Source organism: Ruditapes philippinarum, unplaced genomic scaffold (assembly GCF_026571515.1).
Source record: "Ruditapes philippinarum isolate M1 unplaced genomic scaffold, ASM2657151v2 ctg674_1_1_1_1, whole genome shotgun sequence".
Taxonomy (NCBI): domain Eukaryota; kingdom Metazoa; phylum Mollusca; class Bivalvia; order Venerida; family Veneridae; genus Ruditapes; species Ruditapes philippinarum.
The window spans coordinates 210,991-233,892 of record NW_026864021.1 but is presented as its reverse complement, the minus strand read 5'-3'; the positions used below and the strand labels follow the sequence as shown (position 1 = coordinate 233,892).

General features: G+C 32.3%; 3 protein-coding genes across 3 annotated transcripts; all 3 read left to right on the top strand.

The window, feature by feature from the left end:
- The first annotated feature begins 1,074 nt into the window (after window positions 1–1,074).
- LOC132724143 (neuronal acetylcholine receptor subunit alpha-3-like) lies at window positions 1,075–4,639 on the top strand. Its single transcript, XM_060708965.1, has 6 exons — window positions 1,075–1,104; window positions 1,766–1,890; window positions 2,534–2,713; window positions 2,815–2,840; window positions 2,871–3,086; window positions 3,524–4,639. The coding sequence occupies exons 1-6, from the start codon at window positions 1,075–1,077 to the stop codon at window positions 3,895–3,897; spliced, it is 951 nt and encodes a 316-aa protein (XP_060564948.1). The 3' UTR covers window positions 3,898–4,639.
- Window positions 4,640–6,883: 2,244 nt separating this feature from the next.
- Window positions 6,884–14,850, top strand: LOC132724140 (neuronal acetylcholine receptor subunit alpha-2-like). The gene is made up of 9 exons (XM_060708962.1): window positions 6,884–7,054; window positions 7,540–7,685; window positions 10,571–10,615; window positions 11,021–11,130; window positions 12,056–12,161; window positions 12,538–12,662; window positions 12,968–13,086; window positions 13,617–13,817; window positions 14,221–14,850. Exons 1-9 carry the CDS (start codon window positions 7,000–7,002, stop codon window positions 14,598–14,600), a joined length of 1,287 nt encoding a protein of 428 aa, XP_060564945.1. The 5' UTR covers window positions 6,884–6,999; the 3' UTR covers window positions 14,601–14,850.
- Window positions 14,851–16,186: 1,336 nt separating this feature from the next.
- LOC132724142 (semaphorin-5B-like) lies at window positions 16,187–22,520 on the top strand. The gene is made up of 8 exons (XM_060708964.1): window positions 16,187–17,203; window positions 17,991–18,150; window positions 19,570–19,715; window positions 20,001–20,171; window positions 20,694–20,855; window positions 21,061–21,246; window positions 21,606–21,806; window positions 22,195–22,520. The coding sequence occupies exons 1-8, from the start codon at window positions 17,122–17,124 to the stop codon at window positions 22,485–22,487; spliced, it is 1,401 nt and encodes a 466-aa protein (XP_060564947.1). The 5' UTR covers window positions 16,187–17,121; the 3' UTR covers window positions 22,488–22,520.
- The last annotated feature ends 382 nt before the right edge of the window (window positions 22,521–22,902 follow it).

The following is a 22,902-nucleotide window of genomic DNA, read 5'->3' as shown; positions in this document are numbered from 1 at the left end:
CCTTTTCGTTGAAAATGTGTCAGAGTTAAATCGTATACCTACAGGTATTACTTACAGCAAAACATATACAAAGAATATTTGTTAAATCAATAAAGAAATCTGACTAGCTAATTTTTTTCTGGGGTTTACTTATTGTGACGACAGAGAAAGGGAAAACGATAGAAATATCATATTCAGATGCTCGTTATATCACATATAACTCTTTCCTGGGGTTCGATTTATCATTTGTCAATTCTAGAACTTGATTTTAAAATTGCAATCCATTCAGTGAATAATGCTAGATCCTTTTATGAGACTTACCTGTCTTATTAAAATCATCAGAATAGTGCATTACAATAAGATTTTCACCACAATCATTTTGCTAACAAATGAACACATGTCAATGTGTGTGGTTAAATCTATTGATATTAAAAAAAGGGCCAGGGTACGGATTTATCAATTGAACTTATTCCACTACTGAATTATAAATTGATAATGATGAGTAACAGGAATACTATCTCTGCACAAACTCGAGTTTCGTCATTTTGTATTGTTTACTTAAAAACACACGTTTATATTTTTGTGGCTCAACCTTTAAATTAATATTTTAGGTTTAACGTTTTTTGGGTAAGATAAGCATTTAAGAAAACTAAAAGAAAATTTGCTCATCCGAAAAGCTATGTTTAATTTGAATTATTATAATTCCTTTATTTGTTCATTTTTGAACCTTTTGTTGAAATGGTAGATTGATGTAATAAGGATTATTGACGCTAAATATCTGAGAATAAGTTTGTTAAATCGAATAAGAACCAGCCTAACTTTTATTTTACACAGGAAGGACGTGAAATATAATAGTGTCTTATATAGATAATAATCTTCTTTCGTTTGAATTTTAATTTAAAACTGTTTTAAAAGAAACAATAATAATTAATTTTTATGAATATTTTTTAAAAATCATTAAATATAAATAAGTTTAAAAATATTTTGCTGTCCCTTAAAAATCTAATATTCTACATTTTCAATTAACTTTTTAACAGTAATTGTTTGGGTAAATCTCACGAGGTATTGTTTATACGATAAGGATTTTTGCCGAGGATGATCCCCACGGTTAAACTAAAAAGTTCCGTAAAATACCCGAATTTAAAATGCAAATGAAGATTTAATATGCATTCTGTGTATTTCGCTCACGTCACAATTTAAGTTCTACCCGAAAATAACCAACAATCATGAGATTTTTCTTGTGCAAACACTTTATTTTAATTTACCCGGGCTTTAACTACAGGTGCCAAACTAAAACCTGAAGTTCAGTGAGAAAGTAATCATCTCTAGCAAACGATTAAATTTTGTTTTGAAAAACACCGTTAATTTAGTGGCTAACCTTTAAATTAGGTGCTTACTTGAAGTTTCATTGTTTCTTTTTTTATTTTAAATATTGAAATTAAGGCATATCTCAAGGCGGAGTTTTTTTGAAATTTGTTAAACAGTTTTATTGTTTTCCATTTTTCCACAATAGGTTGTGGAATTTTTTTTAGCTTGATGAAATTTAAAAATTTGGTTAGTCTGGAACACCCAAAAATAAGACTGGGTATTATAAAGTGCGAATTTTTTAAATTGAAATGTCGCTTTTTCATGTTTTGATGAATTAAAAGTTTTAAAAGGCAACATTAATTTTTTGTTTAACTCGTCAAATTCTAAAGTTTTGCTAGTACTAAATTATCGCATTAAATCTAATGAGGGACTGAAGTACTTTCATTAATTTAACCTGTTATCACAATAAACATTTCAGGTGGACATTACATATTATCCATATGATAAACAGAAATGTGAAATTCACATAGCAAGTTGGGGGTATACAGACAATGAAGTTGCCCTGGAAACACCCAATGTCCCCGTCAACTTAGCCGACTTTGAGTAAGTTACCACTAATTTGGTTTAACTGATTTTCTTAAATGAACTTGTCCGGTTCAAGTTAATCAGCTTGGTCTGACTGCACAGTTACGTAGACTAGCTTGGGTGGTATATTGTGGTCAAAAGGGTTCGAGCATTTTTACGGTTATAATTGTAATAGGAAGGAATGACTTTGATCCAAATTGTGATGCATCAATCCGCCTCCAGTTGAATTCTAATCTAGCTATGATGGTAGAAACGTATCATAAAAAATATACAGCTTGATATTATAAAGACTCATTCATGTATTTGTATTAGACGGATTTTAAATTCGTTGATTTTTAAAGGTGTCGTATTTCAAACTCACTACAAGATACAAATTGAAATAATAACCTAACATATTACATTTATTAGTGTTCTTTAGTGGTGTCATAGGCAGATATTTTATTATTGACCCGTGTGCTTTTGTGCTTATTATAAAAGGGTAATTCCTGTTTGTATATGGTCTATGCACATTACTGTTTTTATCTGGTTTCGTATATCTCGTATTTCAAACTCACTAAAAGATTCAAATCTTAAAATATTGACCCTATAATTTCTGTTCTTATGTGTTGTTATATATAAATGTTATGATATTCTATAACAAAGTTGGTTGTTATATTTATAGGACGCATGGTGAATGGGAGATAACATCATCAAGTACTGTAATTACCTATATTGTTGAGACGTTAGATGACGGTACAGTCCGACAGTTTCCGGAGATACAATTCTTACTTTTCTTAGGTTATTGTTTTGTTTCTAACATCCAGCATGTAAAAAAGATTATTCAGAAATGTTTGTTGTCCATGTAGACCGACTTATTTCATTGCTTTTTAAAAGTTTTACCTGATTTGTGATTTTGACCGTCTTAACTGTGTAGATAATAATTATGTTTCAAATTTCAACCAGTTTATTTTCAAAGATTCGCTACATTTGTTATTACGCTTTGTATTAACTTTACTAAGCATTATTTTTTTCAGAGCGGAGATCAGGGTATTATAACCTGAATGTCATCATGCCAATAATATTGACGTCCCTGCTCGTGGCGTTGACGTTTATAGTTCCGGTAGAGTGCGGTGAAAAGTTGTCCTACATTCTAACAGTATTTCTCTCGCTTGCTGTGCTACTTACTCTAGTTGCTGACTCCATGCCGTCAACGTCTATCACAACGTCTGTTCTAGGTAGGAATACAATACATTGTTTTATCAATCATCTAGTTTTTTACATAAATGTAGACAAACGAGTGTTTACATCTATCTATCTGTCCAATTTAAGCTTCATATTTGCTTTATATAGCACTTCTTAATTGATATCACCAGAGATAGTCACCAGAAGAACGTTTCGCAGCAAATAGATAAATGTATTAAGTAACGGTCCAATCACATAACGCATGAGACGTAATGAAGACAAAGAGTCATATTTTTGTAGTAAATTATTGTACTGGATTGTTATGATAGGTTTTAATATAGAGCTTGGATGGCCAGAATAACAATGGCACAAACGCGTATAAAATGTTTTTCAAGAACTGTTAAAACTTATATAATTCATAGCAAGAATATATTTTAGAAGGAAATATTTTAGACGTAACAGAAATTTAGTAACTTTTATTTGTATTTAGGTCTTTATCTTGCCTTGGTCACGGTGTTGTCGGCTGTAGGAATTCTTATCACAGTTTTCATTCTGATCTTATTCAACAAACCGGGAGTCGCAAAATCTAACTCGTGCATCATGAAGGTTACTCGCTTTGCTGCCAAGATCACGTGTTCATTAAAATTGACACGTGACAGCCGTATGAACAGTGTGTCACCTGCATCAGACGAGGAGGGTGATAGTAAAATTTCAAAATCTGACGCCACCTGTGACGTCACGTGGAGGGATGTAGCGATAGTGCTTGATAGACTGTGTTTTCTTGTTTTTACAATTGTTACTATTTTAATGAATCTATCATTTGTTATTGCACTTGTAGGAGGAGGAAAGGCAAGCGAACCGTAATATGAACATACAGATATTATGACTATTGATCTTGCCAGTGTTTAACTGTTTTCTGTCATTTATTATATCTTTTATAAACTTTTTATGCTCCCCGAAGGGAGAGCATATTGATGCCGCTTTGTCTGTCTGTCTGTACGTCCGCATTTTCTTGTCCAGGACATAACTCTGAAACTACAAGAGATATCAACAAGAAACTTAGTAGGTAGTTAGATCTTACTAAGTAGAAGTACAGTGCACAAGAACAGTAACTCTGTCTTACCTCATTTTGGAGTAATTGCCCATTTTCATTTTCACACTTTTGCCCGGGACATAACTCTGAAACCAAAAAAAAAAAAAAGGTATCAACAAGAAATACTTTCTTCATTGCATATTTAAACAGTTCTCGTTTTTCAGTTGTCAACTTACGTCTTAGTATGTCGTGATAAGTCTTAGTATGTCGTGATAACGGTATATTGTATGATGTAAGAGAACAACTAACTCATAAAAGTGACACTTTTTACATTGTTAAATGCAAGTAATTTATTTATCAATATGTTTACCATAGCGGTAATACTTATACAATTCCTTTTTTCCATGTGTTTTTGAGAACAATATGGATGAACGTGAGGTTCCAGACAACATAAGTGTTTACATGTTATGAATAATTTAAAAACAATTAAAATTTCGTAAAAAATCAGGTGGCGTACTTTGGTTTGTTTTATTTACACGAAAATTGTAAATGCTTGTACCTGAAATAGCCTAACGAATCTACTATCCCTCGGTTAAAATATTGTGGCGCCGTTGTATGTCGCACTGCCGCTAAATGTCGCCTCATTTGTCGCTAAATGACGCTACCGCCGCTAAATGTCGCAATTTTTTTTTTTTTTTTTTAATGCGTTTATTTAAGGTCGCCGCCGGAAACCCATATGGGCGACCGTACACTCAAGTCGGGCCATCCTAGAGCGTCCCGCCGAGATTTTTTCGTTGATTTTTTTCCAGCTTTATTGGTGGAGGAAGACCCCAGGTGCCCCTCCGGGCATTATTTCAGGCACGAGCGGGCACCTGGGTAGAACCACCGACCTTCCGTAAGCCAGCTGGATGGCTTCCTCACATGAAAGAATTCGACCCGAGTGAGGATCGAACCTACAGCGGTGAGGGACCTGTGATCTCAAGTCAGCGACCTTAACCACTCGGCCACGGAGGCCCCCAATGTCGCAATGGATTTCAATTCCCGTTATATGTCCCAACGCTACAGATGTAAATTCATGTTTAACTAGCAGCTAATGGTGTTGCATTAAATTTGTCGTTATGTTAGTTATATGTAAGTTATCATTAGTAAAGCAAACATGAATTAGTTCATATTTACAAAGGAGGGGGTGGGGGATTCCCATCTATCTGGTAGGATAGACTTTGTCGTGACTTCAAAAATAATTGGTTGAAAGAAGTAAAAATAATAATTTTGTTATGTTTTCTGAACACAGTCTAAGATGACGACATTAAATTGAATCTCACTGGTGAATAATCAAAATATCATTGCATACAATCTAGCTTCTAGTTTTTGTGAACAACTTTTATTCTTTTACTCAATGGTTCCCACTCGTGAAAATATATGGAAAATTTTATCATATTTCGAGAAAATATATTCCATATTTCACTCAAACGAAAAAATATCCTCTTAATTGTATGTGCCAACAAGGGCATATTTATGTCAGTCGCATTGACACGTAGGAGATTGTTCAATTTTAAATGTCTTTAATGATTCTTATCACTAAATTTTGGTCTAGGTGCTATTCATTTAAAATATTTGTATCATACAGCAATTGATTCTATCAGGAAATTATGTAATATACAGGATATGTTTTATTCATTTTCGATTGGGTTATTTTCATCAAGATAAAGAATCACGTGATGCTGTTTTTATATAAATCTATTTCATTCTTTATCAATAATGAAATGTACAAAGAAAAATGTAATTGTTAACAGAGCAACATTAATTGTATATTCAGAGATGCGACTGAGAATTGAATCTACGTCATACCGTCATACATTTGTTAAAACAATGAAACATATAGATATTTATAATTTATAATGTATGATACTTTTCTGCAGTTTGTATTGTACCGCCAAACAGTTACTCGGAGATGAACATGTTATGTCAATAAAATATTTGATTGACTACATTCATTTGTTAATGTTTTCTATTTTCAATGGTTTATCAATAAATAATTTCATTTATAAAGGGCTTGATAAACTATATAATTTATACAATGTCATTGTACGATGTAGAATTCAGATGTCCGTGATTCAGTTGTTTTTTAAATGCATGCAGAATTGTGATGAGAGGAATATTTTGGTAACGTATTTCTGATTTAATATCTTTAATTAACAGAAAACATTGGAAACTTGAAAATAATAGTATGATATTAATCATTGACATATCAGAAAGTATAATATGATCAGTATCTACCGGTACCGCATTGCCCTACAAGAGGCCTAGGCTTCGAACACTTAGTGTAACTGTAATAAGTGGAGAAGTTGTGATGCTAAAGGCATCCTCCCCCGGCATCACCCCTATCTCTTTTTTATGGAAAGACCATGATTTGGACTCAAACACGTTCCTTATTGACATTATTATACCTGGCGGGCTGATGTTTATACAACACGATACTTCAGCGTCAATCATTATATTATTTGAATGTTGATACTTTGTTTACTAAATTGTGTTTGCTAGTAAAACCTAAGCACACACTTTAGGTATTTGCAACCAGCGAAGTGTTATGTTTTCGTAAGAATCAGTATTGAAAAAAATATAAATATCCACGGTTTAAAGCTAGGTCAGACCGCAGGGCCTGGCTCTATACTGGTGACAAAGAATAGTCACTTTTGGTTCGAACATAGTACGGGTTTAAGTTGTGACGTTATCTATAAACACAACTTAATTGCACATTATAAAGTATATCGATATATCTATAAAAACCTATGTATAGACATACCGTTCAATTATTTAAGAACGGTTAATTAAAACGTGAAGATTATTTTATTTTTTGAAGGCATGCGAGCATAATAAGACCTCGTCTTACAAATATACTTCGGGAAAGTAATTCAATATACACAAATAAAAAAATGTATATATTGGAATTTCATTTCAGGATTTTATGTTTGTTGTTGTTTCAAAACCGTAAGTAATATTTTGAAAATTAATTATAGAATTAATAAAAGTTCTGTTAACATTTTTTAAAACAGAACAGAACAAAATCTTTGTTTATAAACTTGGGCTCCTCATTGAAAGCCTTTTTCTTAATAGAATACATGTAAATATTACAAATAAATGAATAAATAAATAAATAAATAAATAAATAAATAAATGCTAGATAGAGATAAACTTTATATTAAATGAACATAGAGTAGTCATTTGTAAAATTCAATATTCTTATTTATTGTCAAAAGTTGCATTATTAACCAAGTACTGCTCTATTTACTTGTTACCACTTCGCTAATGATTATTTCAACAATACGGCACGGCGTTTGTATAGTTTCTGCCAAACAAATATATTGAATCTTTTTACCAATTTACAGTATATTTTCTGCAATTACCTCGTAAATAACCTCTATTGACCAAATAATTACTAATTCAATGTTTCTTAAATCAATATTTATTTTCAGTTGGAGTACAGACAGTTTATTCCCCCGAAAAAGAAGCAGAAATAAGAAACGAAGAAATTAAAATAGCATCATATGATATGATATCTCGACCTAAAGCCCAGACCGTCGTTAAAATCAAACTAAGCATTTTAGCAATAGACGAATTGGTATGTATTGTTTTAGCTATTGACAAAAGTTTTTTCCACAAGTGTGCCTTAGCAATATACAAATTGACAAACAATTGTGTGTTTCTTTATTTATGCGTTTATTAAAACAGGCCGCCGGGACGAACCTATATGGGCCAGAATATTTGCAGGCGCACTTGCTGGTCCGGTCCTCGTATCTACATCAGCGGCGTCTTTTCTAAGGTATCAAAAAAAATAATGATAATAATAAAGAATAAATAAACGGCCCTTGTTAACGCCATCCTCTCGTGTTTCTGGTACTTGGGATGACTTTGTGTCTTCTCCGCGGCATGCACGCCTAGGAAATATCAAACAATATCACTACATGTACTTAGCTTTACATGTCTCCTACAATACTATTTAATCAATGTTCTAGCTGTAGATAGAGATAATAAAATGGTTATATGCTTTACTGTGGTTTTCACTTTTTGTCTCAGAGTTTATTCAGTAAAATTTCATTTCTTACAAAAAAGTACATTGTGATTATGTTTAATGTCTGTACTAAATGAACCGTTTGCTATAAAACAATTGATTTATCACAATGTTATCTTACATGCATGAACGTATCCTGTCGTTCACGTGACACAAGCTTGAATTTAGATAGTTATCCTGTCCACAAAGTATTTAAAATCATACAAAGACAAAATAACTAGGTGGTTGATTACAATTTAAGTCAATAATAAATTACTCTTTGTTAAAATATCTACAAAGTCATGAAATACGATATGATATTTTATGTATTAGTTTTATTTATCACACAAATCGTGATACAAGCCATATCAGATCTTAAAACAATGACATGGACCTTATAAATTTAACCCGTCACGCGTGATAGACATAGTTTTATTTTAATATCATAGAAGGCTTATAAGCCGAAAAATGACACGATGACAGCATAAAACATGACAAAGAATAGTTATATACAGTGTATTTGAAAAAAAATATAAGAAAATAAATAAAAATACAATATAATGATAAAAGATGCAAAAATGTACGCATGTAACGAATAAGGTAAATCATACGGATGCAATACAATACATGCACGTTTAACTATGGGATTTATACTCACTCCAAAAAGGAATCATTAGTTTTCTTTCTAGACCCATCTTTCGAAAGCTATTGAAACTGGACTGAGCAGATCGAAGGTTTGATTTTTAAGTATTCTTTGTCAGTTTTGTCCGTCCGTCCGTTCGTCCGTCAGTCAATCCGTACATACTGACATTAAGGTAGTACAAAAATTGACACTGCGAGGTTCATTCTGGTACATTCCGTACACACTACAATGTTTTTTTGAGAAAGCACGGATTGTTGAGTTTAAGATTGAGAAGGTTAACACCATAGAACAGGTCTGATTGTATCATATGTCGTGAAATTCTTTAATCTAACGTCAAATGTTAAGTACATTGACAAGTGTGACCAAGCTGTACCAGACCAAATTCATTGTCATATTTGAAAGTCATGTTACCGATATTCACGTCTGATTCTTATCTCATTAATTCCTTTTTCAAAAGCTACATGTGTAATATTTTACTGTTGGAGATCAATTTTAGAGACCTCATTTCTTGAAAGTGGTTCTTAATGTACGCATATTTTATAAATATTTACGAGTAAAGTGTTCTTTTGATCTGCTTGTTTTATCTTTAAACTTTTCAAATTTGTGAAAAAACGTGACACTAAAAAGTACTAGTGATATTCACGGGTAGCACATACGTTTTTAGACATAATGTATTTAAAATTCCATATTAATACACTTGTTACTATATATAGTAACAAAATTGCCTATGATTTCAACTGATTATGAGTGTCACGTGACCTATTATGAGTTTGCGGCCCGGGGCCGAGAACTAGTTATCAGCCCGCAGAACATGTGCACGTGCACAAACTGAAACAATGACGTCATATTTTACGTTATGAAACAGTTAACTGTATAAGTGAAAGTAGGTTGACAGCACATCGTATTTAGTACAAACACATTTTTGTTAGATCTACTGTTGAAATTTGAAGAAATAATAATACAAATTCAATCCGAAAAAAAATGAAAATAAAACTTGCTTCTTTGAACACACAAACAGTAAACATCTCCGTACAGAACACAAGAATTTCAACCAAAGAACTTCAAAGTAGATTTCTATTTGTTGTTGTTGTTGTTTTTTTTTTAAATGCTACTATTAGATCTACCAAGTGTATTAAAGACATTAATACACGTCAGAGTAGGGCCGGAAGGTGATAATCGGCCCTGAATGAATAATGGCCCTCGGGCTAAAGCCCTCGGGTCCATTATTCATTTTGCGGGCCGATTATCACCTTCCGGCCCTCTCCTGCCGTGTATTAACCTCTTAATATACGGTATGTAACACTGAAAGCAACATTCAGAAGATATTTTGAGCATAGGCAAAAGTCTATAATTCTATAATTTTAGAATCGAAAATTCAATATCATTTAGAACTCAAATCATTTATACTATTTGCTTTATATGATGCAAATTTGAACCGAATATGTCACAGTGTGCCATATTCGCGGCCCGTGACATACACGGTCCGACATAGCATCAACCCATAAACAATGTGTTTCATTTTGTTTTCATTTTCCTTAATTATGTTTCATTATCTAAAATTATAACTTTTTTCACTTCACTTTACTCGACATTATTTTTTTTTACTAAAAGTACTTTAATTGCTTTAAAATCTAACGTCACTAATAACAGTTTATTATTTACAACCTTTCTACTTCAATACAGACTCCATATTAATTTTTTATGTATATATTTCAATGTAAGAATTATTACCAGTAATCTTTTGTATCTGTGTGACGTCACAATAATGCAAGATTTCTTTCCACTATATTTTCTATTCGTGCGTGTCTTTCAGGACTTAAAATCTCAAAAGCTCACATCAGCTGGCTGGCTTTCATTTGTAAGTATGAATCTAAAAAAACAACATTTTATTTACGTGTTTGCTGATTTGATCTCAGTTACCTAATTTACATTCAAAATCATTATTTGCTTATGTGTAAAATAAAATTATATTATCTTTTTGGGAAAAAAAACAGACTGTTTACATGGTCCCCAATACAAGACATATTTGATTTTATTTCAATACTTTGTGTTTTCATCCGCTTAATGAAAATCTATTTAGTCCACTAGAAGAAAGTGAATGTTAATTGTCTCCTTTCGTATTGCTCACATCTTCCAATTTTTAAAATATTACTGCAATGCATTTTCCCCACTTTGAAAGGGCTGCATTGAAAAATAGAAATAAAATATATTTCTGCAAATGTATCGTCTGCTATGGCATTTCAATGATTTGTTGTATATACAGGAATGGGAAGATGACCGTATCAACTGGACACCTTCAGCCAAAGATGATATCGAGGAGATATTCTCTAAACCAGCTGATATCTGGAAACCAGAGCTCGTTGTTGATAACTCGTACGTGCACATTCATTTAAAATAACAGTCGTCTATAGATAATAAAAAATTGTTGTACATAACTCGTACCTTCACATTCATTAAAAAGAACAGTCTGAAATTTGTTGTGAATAACTCGTACGTACATGTACACATTCATTTAAAACATAAGCCTTTTAAAAAGTGGTTGTAGATAATTATTTAGTGCAAGATTCTCGTAAACAAGTCTTTAAATAAACAGAAGTCCAACATAAACTTGTCGTAGATAACATAAACGTACAAAATTATTCAAAACCATACAACAGTTTTACATCAACTTATAGATGTCTGGCGTGTGCAAATGTCATCTATAACAACAATCTTAAAAAATGTTATCGATGACTCGTTTAAAACATTTTTTTAAAAACTTGTTGTGGTCGTTCGTATGAAAATATGTTCCCATCCAATAGCTGCCCAAATGTAAATAATTGATCACATTTAAGAAATAGTTCACACTACTGTGGACATGCTAACATTTAAGGGCCTGATTGGTCAGTTGAAAGTGAAGGTCTATGCATTGCTAATGGTTGACAAGGAGGTTTCTACAATACTGCGAGGTTGAAAGTAGTGCCATTAAACCATTTTACGACATACAACGTAAACAGAAATTACATGTTTATACGAAGAAAAATAAAAAGCCTAAATAACATTAAAATGTACTGAAAATTAGCTGGAAGCCATTCTACTGACTGCCATGACACACGTAAAAAGTAGTTTTGTAAAAGCTATCGAGCGGTTATGCACCACTAAAATTTAAAAGAGTTCACTAACATTTTTATTCAAAACACTTACGTTATCCTGAATTTTATATCATTCAAATACCAATTGTCACTTACATAAGTAAGGAAGAAACACACATATATTTAGTAATAATTTACCATTTTAACTTATATTCTTTCCTCTCCAGGTTTGATGACGTTGGAGTAATTTCTAACTCGGACTTGTACCTGCGGGTAAAGAGCACAGGTGTTGTAGAATGGGAGCCACCAATGTCGTTTGTGACTCACTGCACAGTAAATATCTTTATTATCTTCTTGTATGACAACAATAACTTATCTGTTATGACTTATTTAAAATCACATATTTTCATCACGATAAGTGTTTTCTTTGTTTTTCCCTTTTATGTCACTGGCTGTCTAGAGGTTCGGAAACACTCGTGTCCGCCACTCGTGAAATATGATAATTTTCATATCACATAATGAAGATGTAACCTGTATTTATAGAATAAACTTGAATTTTCTGTTTTATTATATACGTTTCCCTTTTTGAAATTAATTTTTTTAAGACTTCTCCTGCAATTGTGTGTATGGCTAAATTAAGATGAAAGTAGTCCGGCAAGACACCACTAAAAATACGGAAAATATGTTTCACTGTAACCTCTATTTTCAGGTAGATATAACATATTATCCGTATGATAAACAGATATGTAGTGTAAACATTATTAGTTGGGGGTTCACGGCGCAGGAAGTAATGTTGGAACCAGCCGATACTCCTGTCAACTTAGATGACTTCGAGTAAGACATTTATAAAACATATTTACAATGCCTTTTTATAACAGTTGTCATAGTAACTTTACTTATGTGTGACGTCATTCTTCAACCAAATCTATTTTTATAACATTAAAACATATTTTAATATTTGCGAGTTAAATTTATTTGACGCCAAAATTAAGATAACCTGTTATTTAAAATTTCAACAGTAATCGTGATTTTCTGACGTCATAAATTATGTTTTTTCCGATCTTATTGAATGAAACTATTCCGCAGTCTTCACGCTAAAACTGCCAGCTATCGGTTAATGAACAGTTCGTTGTTTGCAGGACGCACGGGGAATGGGAGATATTATCCTCTAGGGCTGAAAAATTAAACGTGACAGAGTCGACAATAGATGGTGGCACTATAAGAGTTTTTCCCTATGTGGCTTTTTGGTTGAGGCTAAGTATGAAACAATCTCCATACTTCACATAGGTGGGCGGGATACAGCAGTTTAACATACATGGTTGTATGTTTTTATCATAGTCGGGCATAAACTATGTTCCAATGTACGACTACAGGCGTTCATTATGTTCAGTTATAGGTCAACAAACATACAGTTTGTACAGATAGGGGCGTACAGATCCTACGGACCCACGATAAGTTGGCCTAAAGATAAACAATATGTTCATACATTTTCCAACAAATGTTATAAATCATCACATATAGACACTATGTCTTCTAATACAATTCATTCCAGTATTACAAATCAATATGCTATTGTTCTTTTGTAAAATCACTTAATCAAAATAACGAAATATCATATATCTAAAGTAATGAGATCTAGATAAAGATTTAAAAGCACAATCCTTGCCTCAATGGAACGCCACTCCCATACATGTGTTACATAGTTGCAGCAGATACAAACCAAAAATATATAAATAATTATTACTATATGTATATACTGTACCTAGACATGAAAATTTGTAATTTCAGAACGTCGATCCAGCTTTTATAACTTGAACATTGTCATGCCTGTATTTGTGACGTCATTGCTTGTTGCACTCACGTTTATAGTTCCGCTTGAATCCGGAGAAAAATTGTCATACATTCTGACAGTGTTCCTTGCTCTTGCCGTTCTACTGACACTTGTAGCTGATTCACTGCCGTCAACGTCAATTTCGACGTCAGTGCTTGGTACGCTAGGCTTTAATTACATGAAACTTTCTTTTCAACAATTTAAGTATATGTATATTAACAGTTGTAATTCGTTTTTGGTACATTTATGTATAGTTTTTCAGTTAATGAATTTTACATTAGTTGCCTCCCTTGATGGATATTTATTCATACCAACATTAAATACTTGAACATAATACACCTTATAAGTGCTGAATGGGCGTCCGTGGCCGAGTGGTTAAGGTCGTTGACTTTAAACTACTTGCCTTTCACCGCTATAGGTTCGAATCCTGCCCTCGTAATTATATTAATATTTACTAGCAAAGGTTATTCCATTCCAGTGTCTGTTCTAGTTTCGTGTTTTCACACACATAACAATCTTGCCATTCGTCCAATCTTTACCTGTTTGTTTTTTTAATTCCAGGTTTGTATCTTGGTATAGTAACAGTGCTAGCAGCATTCGGAATTCTTCTGACAGTTCTCATTCTTCTGTTATATCATAAAGAAGGTCCGAGTAAGAAGTCACCGTCAGGTATCATGGGTATCACATATTTTGCGGCTATATGCACGTGCTCGGCGAAATCACTACGCAACAACAAAGTAACACCGATTAATGACAAGTTTGAGTCTGACGACGATGAAGCACCGGAATCAAGGACAGTGTATGAAGCTGATTGGAAAGAAATTGCAGTGATTTTAGATCGATTTTGTTTTATGATGTTTTCTATAATAACAATTGTGATGAACGTATCGTTCGTGATAACACTTACAGCGGGCGGGGCCTCATACGAACCTTCGGAATAATACAGGTCTATTGTTATCTAACTATGTTACATTTGTCATTTCTTCACTTTACATTGTCAGTATGAGTTGCGCAGTAAATTTCAAAAACATACATGTTAACTAATCAATGATTTGTGTTTTGTTGCAAACGCGCAATGGGTAAATTTGATTTTAATACATAGATTATTAAGATAAATTTAGATTGATTTTTTAAATAAACTATTCCTGATCATGAAAAAAGCACCAAGGAACAAAAACACGTAAGAATATAAAAAGATTTAACTATCAGAATTTTTTTGTCAGACATGGAACCTATTCTTCGTAATCATTTTCTGATAAAAAAAATTAAAATAAAATCGTCTTAGGCTTTCTCAATGTGTACAGTCACTAAATAAATATACTGCACAAAACATTTCTACTTAACATTTTTAGATTTCCTTAAAATCTAGCATGTTTGACAATTAGAGACGCGCAGCTCGAAATGTTTATTAAATATCCGCACAAATGCTTACATTCATTTAAAGTTCGAACCCTAACAGGGATTTAATTAAATCAGATTCTGCAGGCATTCAACTATAAAATGTTATTCATTTTCAAGTCTTGGATATAGATTTTTCCATTCTATACTGTACAGCTCTGATGAACATAATTTGAAATATAATTTAATCGGTTTATATTAATTGAAAAAGTTGTATATTTAGTTATTTTTTGTTGTGTTAAAAGTTAAAGTGTCCATACTATGAGTTTCGAATATAAAACGTGCAATTACCACCCGAGCTGTAGAACTAGGATATCGGTGTCTAAATATACTACATGTATCTGGCCATTTTCATTTGATGATTAAAATCCTTAGTCTGACAAGTAAACAGGAATAAACATGAAAGACATCCTATAAGTATTCCATATTTGCTTAGTAGACAAAGAATGGTTAACTAGGTCATGTATAATCTGCATGAACTTATCTGACTTGTGCATAATTCTTGTGTGTGATTTCCCTGTAACAGACTGCATGATCGATCACTTCTTTAAGCTATGTATGATTTCAAGTGACTAACGTTAAGTCAAATCATTTCTGGGTCACTAGTTGGATATATCAACTAACATGACATGTTTATTATACATTTGGTAATATTTTAGTACCATACTAACAAATTATAAACGCCGTTAACCTATCACTCGTTTCACCATATCATTACATCGGCTAATAAAACAGAACCGGTGTCTTTATTCATAAGGCTCTTTGTTTTTTCTTCTTGTTCATTTTTTTTTGTAAAACATAGGTTTCGTACAAGAAGTACTTCTGTTACTAAATATATAGACATCTAAAATAATTCGATAAAAGAGTCAAAACAAACGAAAAGTAAACATGGTTGTAATCATCCTTTGCAACAGAAAAAGACTACATACCAGAGCGGACGTCCGTTCATCATCAAACTCAACGAAAGTGCAGATGCAACGTCATAGAATCGATCCCGGGTCGCCGGATTCACAGTCAAACGCTTTACTTTTTGAGCTTACAAGAGTCAAACTAGACGCCCTTTAAGCTAAATAAAATATCAATAAGCTAAATTAAATTATATTTTTTTATTTGTTCAATTAATTCAGACTAGTGCAATTCGTGATTTATGGTCATTTATTTCCTAGCCATATAAAGTAAGATCATGATAGTTACAGGTATGTATTTTAAGCCTATATTTGTCACAATGTTGGTACATCATGTAAAACCACACGTCATGTATATATACAGCCTAGATGTGTTCAACTTACTACAGCCTCGTGTCCGCACATGACAACTAATGACCAATTAATGACCATTGTAATTACCCTAATAATGTCACTTACTTAACCTATTAATATTTTCCATTATTGATAGGTAGAAAAAATAATAATTATGCATAGTTTTTATACATCTGACTTGTTGACTAATTTTGCTTAACCACGTTTAAATCATCGGCAATGCTCGCCACAGATCGGAAAACGTTTGCGAATCAATTACGCGCGTTAACGTATTCTATATTTACGTATCGATACTGTTCCGTTACGTCGAATGATTGATATTATAGAATTATTATCAACAGTTGTATAAGGAATACGTTACTGAATAGAAGGTGAGTTCAAGTTTTTTTTTATAGATTTTATGTGACATTAACACAATTTTCATCATTCAATACGAAAAAGAAAAGAAAATTATACTTCAAAACTAGTTAGTTAACAACGTTAAAATAACCACTGTAACTTTATTACATTTTAAAATTATAATTAAGTATTGCACTTTTAAAGAATCAACATGACAATACAATTAAACATTACTCGAATATTTCGTTGTTTTATTTTGTTACTTGCTCGGAGTTAATGTTTTCCTTTTTTTAGATGAAAGGCTTCCCAGTGTCACATTATTATCTTTCGTATCAGATCATATTAATCTATATCTTAAGTTGTATCTATATCAAAATCTTTATCATTTTATACGGAAAAGATAAAGGAAAAATAAAATTTAAAATGTTATCATTTTTTGTTTTGTTTTTAAGTTATAAAGCAGAAAATGTTTGTGATGCAGAGAGGAACGGCACAATTTAGACGTATACACTGGCTTATAATTGGCTGCTTCCTTTTCAGGCTTTACGGTAAATTAATTGATTTTTAAACTAAGATTTTCTCTTGTACCGTTTTCCATTGTGGTTATTTAATCACAACAGGCTAGTTAAACAAACAAAAATCTTATAATTCAAAGAAATTTTAGATCATTTATTATACGTAGATAGCGCCTCCAGCTCTTGTTTAATTTCTGACTTATTTAATATTATTATCCAGGTGAATGGAAATTGATTTTCATAGATTCAGACTTTAAGATTAAATGTATTAAAGCGAAATGAATTCCCTACATAGTACAATTTTTAGAGTCTCACTGTGATTCCTAGTACATGTAGTCATCTGTAACTATTTTATTTACTTAATTTTTATGTAGATTTTTCTATAACATGTCTTGAATATTTTATCTCATTTGAATAGGATAGCTTTAAGACAATTTGACATACTTACCATATTATTTAATGATTACTTTCCGATATATTTTGGTGGATACTTGTCGAGTAGTCCTTTCACCCATCCACCTTACCGTTTCTCAACGTTTTTATTTAATGACTTATATCTCTATTGTCTTGGTACCCTTTCTTGGTTTGGTTTTCATGTCTATTGTGTGATGTTAAAAGCTAAAAGAATTATATTCTAATCCTTTAAAAAAAATAGCGAGACAATGCGTCTACAATTGTCAACTATTTGCTTTGTTTTCGTTGCTCACCAAAGGTCTTCCTTTTGTCATATAGGCAAAGAACATTCATCAGTGTTACATATATACATATTATCTTAGTTAAACTATTAATCTATCTCTAATTGCTAATTTATCATCCACAGAATGCGTAGAAATTAAAGTCAAACATGGTGACGAGGTTGTGTTCGAGCTACCAGAGATAAAATCTTGTGGTCAGTTTTCGTTCCTGAATCCATCTTTACGACCAGTGTTTGTTGTCGAGGGTAATACTACTACAAACCTAATCTCACCATACGACAAAAGGTAAGCACATGTATATTTTATTTTTCATGCTGTCGACTTACTGGTAAAGATTAGCATAAATATAATTATTTTGATGCTTTGCATAATCCTATCTGCAAGGATAGCACTCGCATACATCTGCATGAATAGGACTCGTATAATACAAATCTGGCACTAAACCTAATCTGACTAAAGTTCAGATCAACTTATGCTTATATCTGATTATCACCGTATTTGTTCCACCTTCTTTCTGATTCGGATTTCCCCGAGATAGCTATTTTTAGCCATGCAATCAAACCGTCCTTTAGGCATTCGACAGTGTATCAAAATATTGCTGTCCGTGAAAGTAAAACAAATTGCTGATTATTTATAGAAAAAAATGTTTGAAGTAATTTGAAACAAATAAACTCGAAATAGTATTCCCAATGTTTGATGGGCAAGATTGTTTTGCCAGTTTATCTGTCGGCTATATGGACAACGCCATGTTTGTTCTCGAAATCGTGAAAATTACCTACTCAGTATCTATAGTATCGGTTTTCCAGCAGTTGGAATTAGAAGACTGCATGGCTTTTAAAATTGTGAAAGCCAGCTGATGATTGGCTGTTTGAAAGGTCATGAGAAAGTGACCTCCTATTGAAGACCGTTAGATCCTAATGCTTAGCGTTAATTAGAAGCTGATTTTAATCAGATTGGCACAAAACCCAACCAAATTAACACACTTGTTGTGAACAGTAAGTCCTGAAAAAAACAAACATAATTTTGCTCGTAGCCATTAAGATATCAAAGTGGTTGTTATACATGCAAGTTATTTGATTCATTAGTTTTTTAGTATTCATTTAATGACCAATTTGTGTCATTTATGACTTCTCAATATTTTATATCTACTGTAACATATATATGCTGCATATATGTATAAAAATATTGTTGTTTTTGTTATCGTTAATGATTTTCTTTGTTTCACATACTCACATACTTTTTTTGGCAAATGACGTTTATTTATACAGCCATTGCGCATTTTTGTTTATATATAATGGACATAAAAACATTTGCATGACGGCAAACAACACTTGTTTGTGTTTATTTTTGACGTTATAAATAACTGTTTGGATAAAAATCATTTGTAAAATAAACAATTGATGCCTGTTGCAGGTTGCAAATTCAAGATAATATTTATACAGTCATAAGAATAACAAAAAAACATTGTCTCTAATTTCTTGAAAGTACCCATCAATTTGATAAGAATTCTAAAAATATATGGTATTGTATTGTTGATGTTGTGTGATATATAATATTATGATAAATGTATACAAAAATGACTGCAGATGACTTCGCATATCAGATACTTTCTATAAATTGTATGAATGCATCTAAGACTTGTGTTTTCCATTACGCCATAAATTGGTTAATTTTACAATTTCTTTATTTCTATTTATATCACAGGGCTAGCGTTATAAAGACAGATAATGGTTTCAAACTTACAATTTCCCACTCGACTGACAGTGATGCGGGTACCTACAAAGTTGCTACGTCATCTGTGACGTTATCCCCACCCTGCTTGGCTGAATCATTCTACGTTACTGTGCTTGGTTAGTTTGTATATTATATTGTATTTAAATGTATATAAAGCTATCATCAACAATTACTTGTGAAAATACACATAACTAACTGATTGAATCGCATTTTAAATTATGCACCAATATTTTTATATTCATCTATTTTTAAACATGATGACTTTTCATTTAAATAATAAACATAGTGAAAATTGTTTTCAAATAATTATCAATGCTTGGTATTTTGAGAGAATTTGCTTCAAGTCAATCTTCTTTAAGTTTTAAAAATCTATTAATATCATGTATGGTAATTATTATCAGAAGCCACGGACGTTCACATGGAGCCATGGGAAACGTGGTCCTTCTGTATCAGTCAGTGTAGCCCTAACAGACACAGGTCAAGGTCACGACAATGTAGCGTTAAAGGGTCGTGCACAGATATAGGACCAATGTTTCAGACGGAAACTTGTGACAAAGCCGCGCATTGCCCAAGTAAGTATAGTAAATCAGGACATTAACTATGTATGTTGGTACTGATGTGAGTAGATCTACATGTATGTAAAATACAAAAAGCACAGATTTGTTCGCATAACATTATCATGTGGCCAAAATCACGTGACCGCTTATTGTGCAGCAACTAAAAATCCTGCAGAGAAAACTGAAGTGACGGACAGAGTTGAATACACTCGCAATTAGCTCTCCATTTTTCTTTCTCAGAAAGTCTTTACATGAACTATAAAATGAATATTTTCTGCCTAAGTAACCCTTTGCCCGTGTAGTATATTTTACTTAAGTTTCGTTTTTATTTTAAATTATGTTTTTTAGATATTTTCTAAAGGATATATTTATTTGTTTGTCTTTTCGGCTGAAGTTTTACATATTTTAGTGATATCTCGATGGGCGGTTCACCAAACCGACTTTTCCTAGATAACTAGAGAAATATCCAACATGTTGTAACAATTATGTGTGATAGTTATGCATTTAATTTAATTTGTTATTTTTGCACTCCTTTAGAATGGTCAAGTTGGGGAAGTTGGGGCTCTTGTAGTGCCAAGTGTGGGAAAGGATTCAAGATCAGAAAAAGGGCGTGTCTCAGCGGCAACTCCTCCCTCGTCAAGAGTTCTGAATGCCGTGGAATATCAACGCAGTCTCACATGTGCCTTACCGTCTGTGAATGTGAGTTCAGTTTACTATTTTCTTCTAAAATTAAAACCATATATAACTTTCCTTATAACATTCAAGTAATTATATAAGTTAAAAGTCTGTAATTATATTTCTTATGAGAAATTTTCTTCATATTGCAATAGTAGAATATTTTAACATGTCAGTCATCTGATTAAACTTCGTTAGAATGTTATTAAAACATTGATACATTTTTCAGTAGTTGGAACATGGACGCATTGGTCCGAATGGTCCAATTGTTCACAGTCATGTGATCAGGATTCAACATCACGTGGTACAAGAGCGCGCAATAGATCGTGTTCAACAGATAGTGGACAGCATGTTGTGGCCCAAAACTGTACAGGAAACCGTACGGAGGAAGAATTCTGTAATACAAATTGTATAGGTACGGTAAATTACATAAGCATTCATTGTTATAAGATTCAAGCACTAAGAATAATTTAATACGTGAAACTACTGTTGTAATTCATAATATTGCATACATTAACAATATTTAAAGTTTACATATTACATTTCCGGATCTGAACTTAAATAGGATATGACAAAATCAAACCAATTTTGAAAATGTTACCAGAACTTATGAAATTCTTCCAAAATTATGATCTAAAATCATAAATAAAATGAATTAATTCAAGTTCCTCGTGATTTCTTCACTTGCATAAGTTCTTACCTGTTAAAGTTTTGTAAAACTTAGCTTCAGCATCTTTTTATTTAAATAATGTAAAATGGTTTTATGTTTTTCAGTATCTACACCATCTGAGAACATCACTGAAACTGTACATGTACAAGGTGTTACAGACGACACTACAGAAACAGCGTTCAGTATTATACCTGTGATAGCTGGTGCCGCGTGTGCTCTAATCATAATTATAATCCTCGTCATCGTTTTAGTACTGAAAACTCGAGTACAGAGGAGAAGGGGCAGTGTTCCTACCCTCAGACCTGGTAAATATTTTTTATTTTGAGATGATGTGAAGTTAAAAACATACATAACACTGGTTTTACAAATATTTCAAAACAAAACCACGGAGTAATGCATGTGATATATAACATTTCTTTGCTACAAACAATTCATCTGTCCTGTATTTTGAATATTTCCGGTAAAAATAATGACGAGCCCCACTGCATAGAGTTAAAATTTACACAAAAGTTTTTTTTTATATCATGAAAGATTAAAAGTTATCAAATGCCTTACATTGTATCGGACAAATTTAGATTAACGTGTAATTTAACATAACTGTACATGATTTCGTTACGTTCTCGAAGGCTGAAGCGTTTTATGATAAGAGATTTTTTATTTTAATTCAATAGATCTATACTGTTTTTTTAATAGCCGATGCAGCACATAACAGAAGGAAGAAACTGTCTAAGGAACGCAGGTCAGAAACACCACGTGATGTTGTCGAAACCGAAAGCGGAAATGTATATTCGGAACTTAATTCAAGTTTCCAATATCCATCATCAGAATTTGATTCAGTATTTTCTATAGACAATGCTGGATTCACAAAGTCGTCTGCTGTAAATATTATGGAGACAATAAGAGATGAAGACGCTGATGACGTGTCAGACGGCTATGACAGCGAGTTTGATGATAACCCAGAAGTAACAGGCACGTTTTACAATTAACTACACATAAAATCAAACCAAGCTTAAACATGTTTTTATGCGCAACATTAAAAATGAATTGAAATAATTTTTAAGTTTTTTTTTATATCTTACCTTAGTTACCGATCTATATTTGAAGAATTCTAAAGAGATGGTCACTTGAGCCCGTTTAATTTCAATATGTTTGAATCTACTTTAAAAGGGCATAAGAAAAATGCAATATCTCTCCCGACACTAGCTCTGGCTTACAAAGAATTCAGTTTTCAAACTAAAAGTATACGAATTGAATAAATAAGATCATTGATATAAGTAAATTCAAATAGTGTAATTTTAGTAAAAGTATTTACCTAACTTCAAGTCTAATGTTACAGGACGTGAAACAATTTGTGAAAGGAAAGAGATTATCTATGAGAAATCCAGAGCGTCGTGTCAAAGA

Excerpts from the sequence above, each read along its gene's own strand:
- LOC132724143 (XM_060708965.1), top strand. The coding sequence starts at position 1,075 with ATGATCCCCACGGTTAAACTAAAAAGTTCC. Across the intron at positions 2,714-2,814 it reads CAGAAATGTTTGTTGTCCAT|TTTATTTTCAAAGATTCGCT; the intron begins GTAGACCGACTT and ends AATTTCAACCAG. Across the intron at positions 2,841-2,870 it reads TTCAAAGATTCGCTACATTT|CATTATTTTTTTCAGAGCGG; the intron begins GTTATTACGCTT and ends AACTTTACTAAG.
- LOC132724140 (XM_060708962.1), top strand. The coding sequence starts at position 7,000 with ATGTATATATTGGAATTTCATTTCAGGATTTTATGTTTGTTGTTGTTT. Across the intron at positions 10,616-11,020 it reads CAGCTGGCTGGCTTTCATTT|GAATGGGAAGATGACCGTAT; the intron begins GTAAGTATGAAT and ends TTGTATATACAG. Across the intron at positions 12,663-12,967 it reads GTCAACTTAGATGACTTCGA|GACGCACGGGGAATGGGAGA; the intron begins GTAAGACATTTA and ends CGTTGTTTGCAG.
- LOC132724142 (XM_060708964.1), top strand. The coding sequence starts at position 17,122 with ATGTTTGTGATGCAGAGAGGAACGGCACAATTTAGACGTATACACTGG. Across the intron at positions 17,204-17,990 it reads CTTCCTTTTCAGGCTTTACG|AATGCGTAGAAATTAAAGTC; the intron begins GTAAATTAATTG and ends TATCATCCACAG. Across the intron at positions 18,151-19,569 it reads ATCTCACCATACGACAAAAG|GGCTAGCGTTATAAAGACAG; the intron begins GTAAGCACATGT and ends TTTATATCACAG.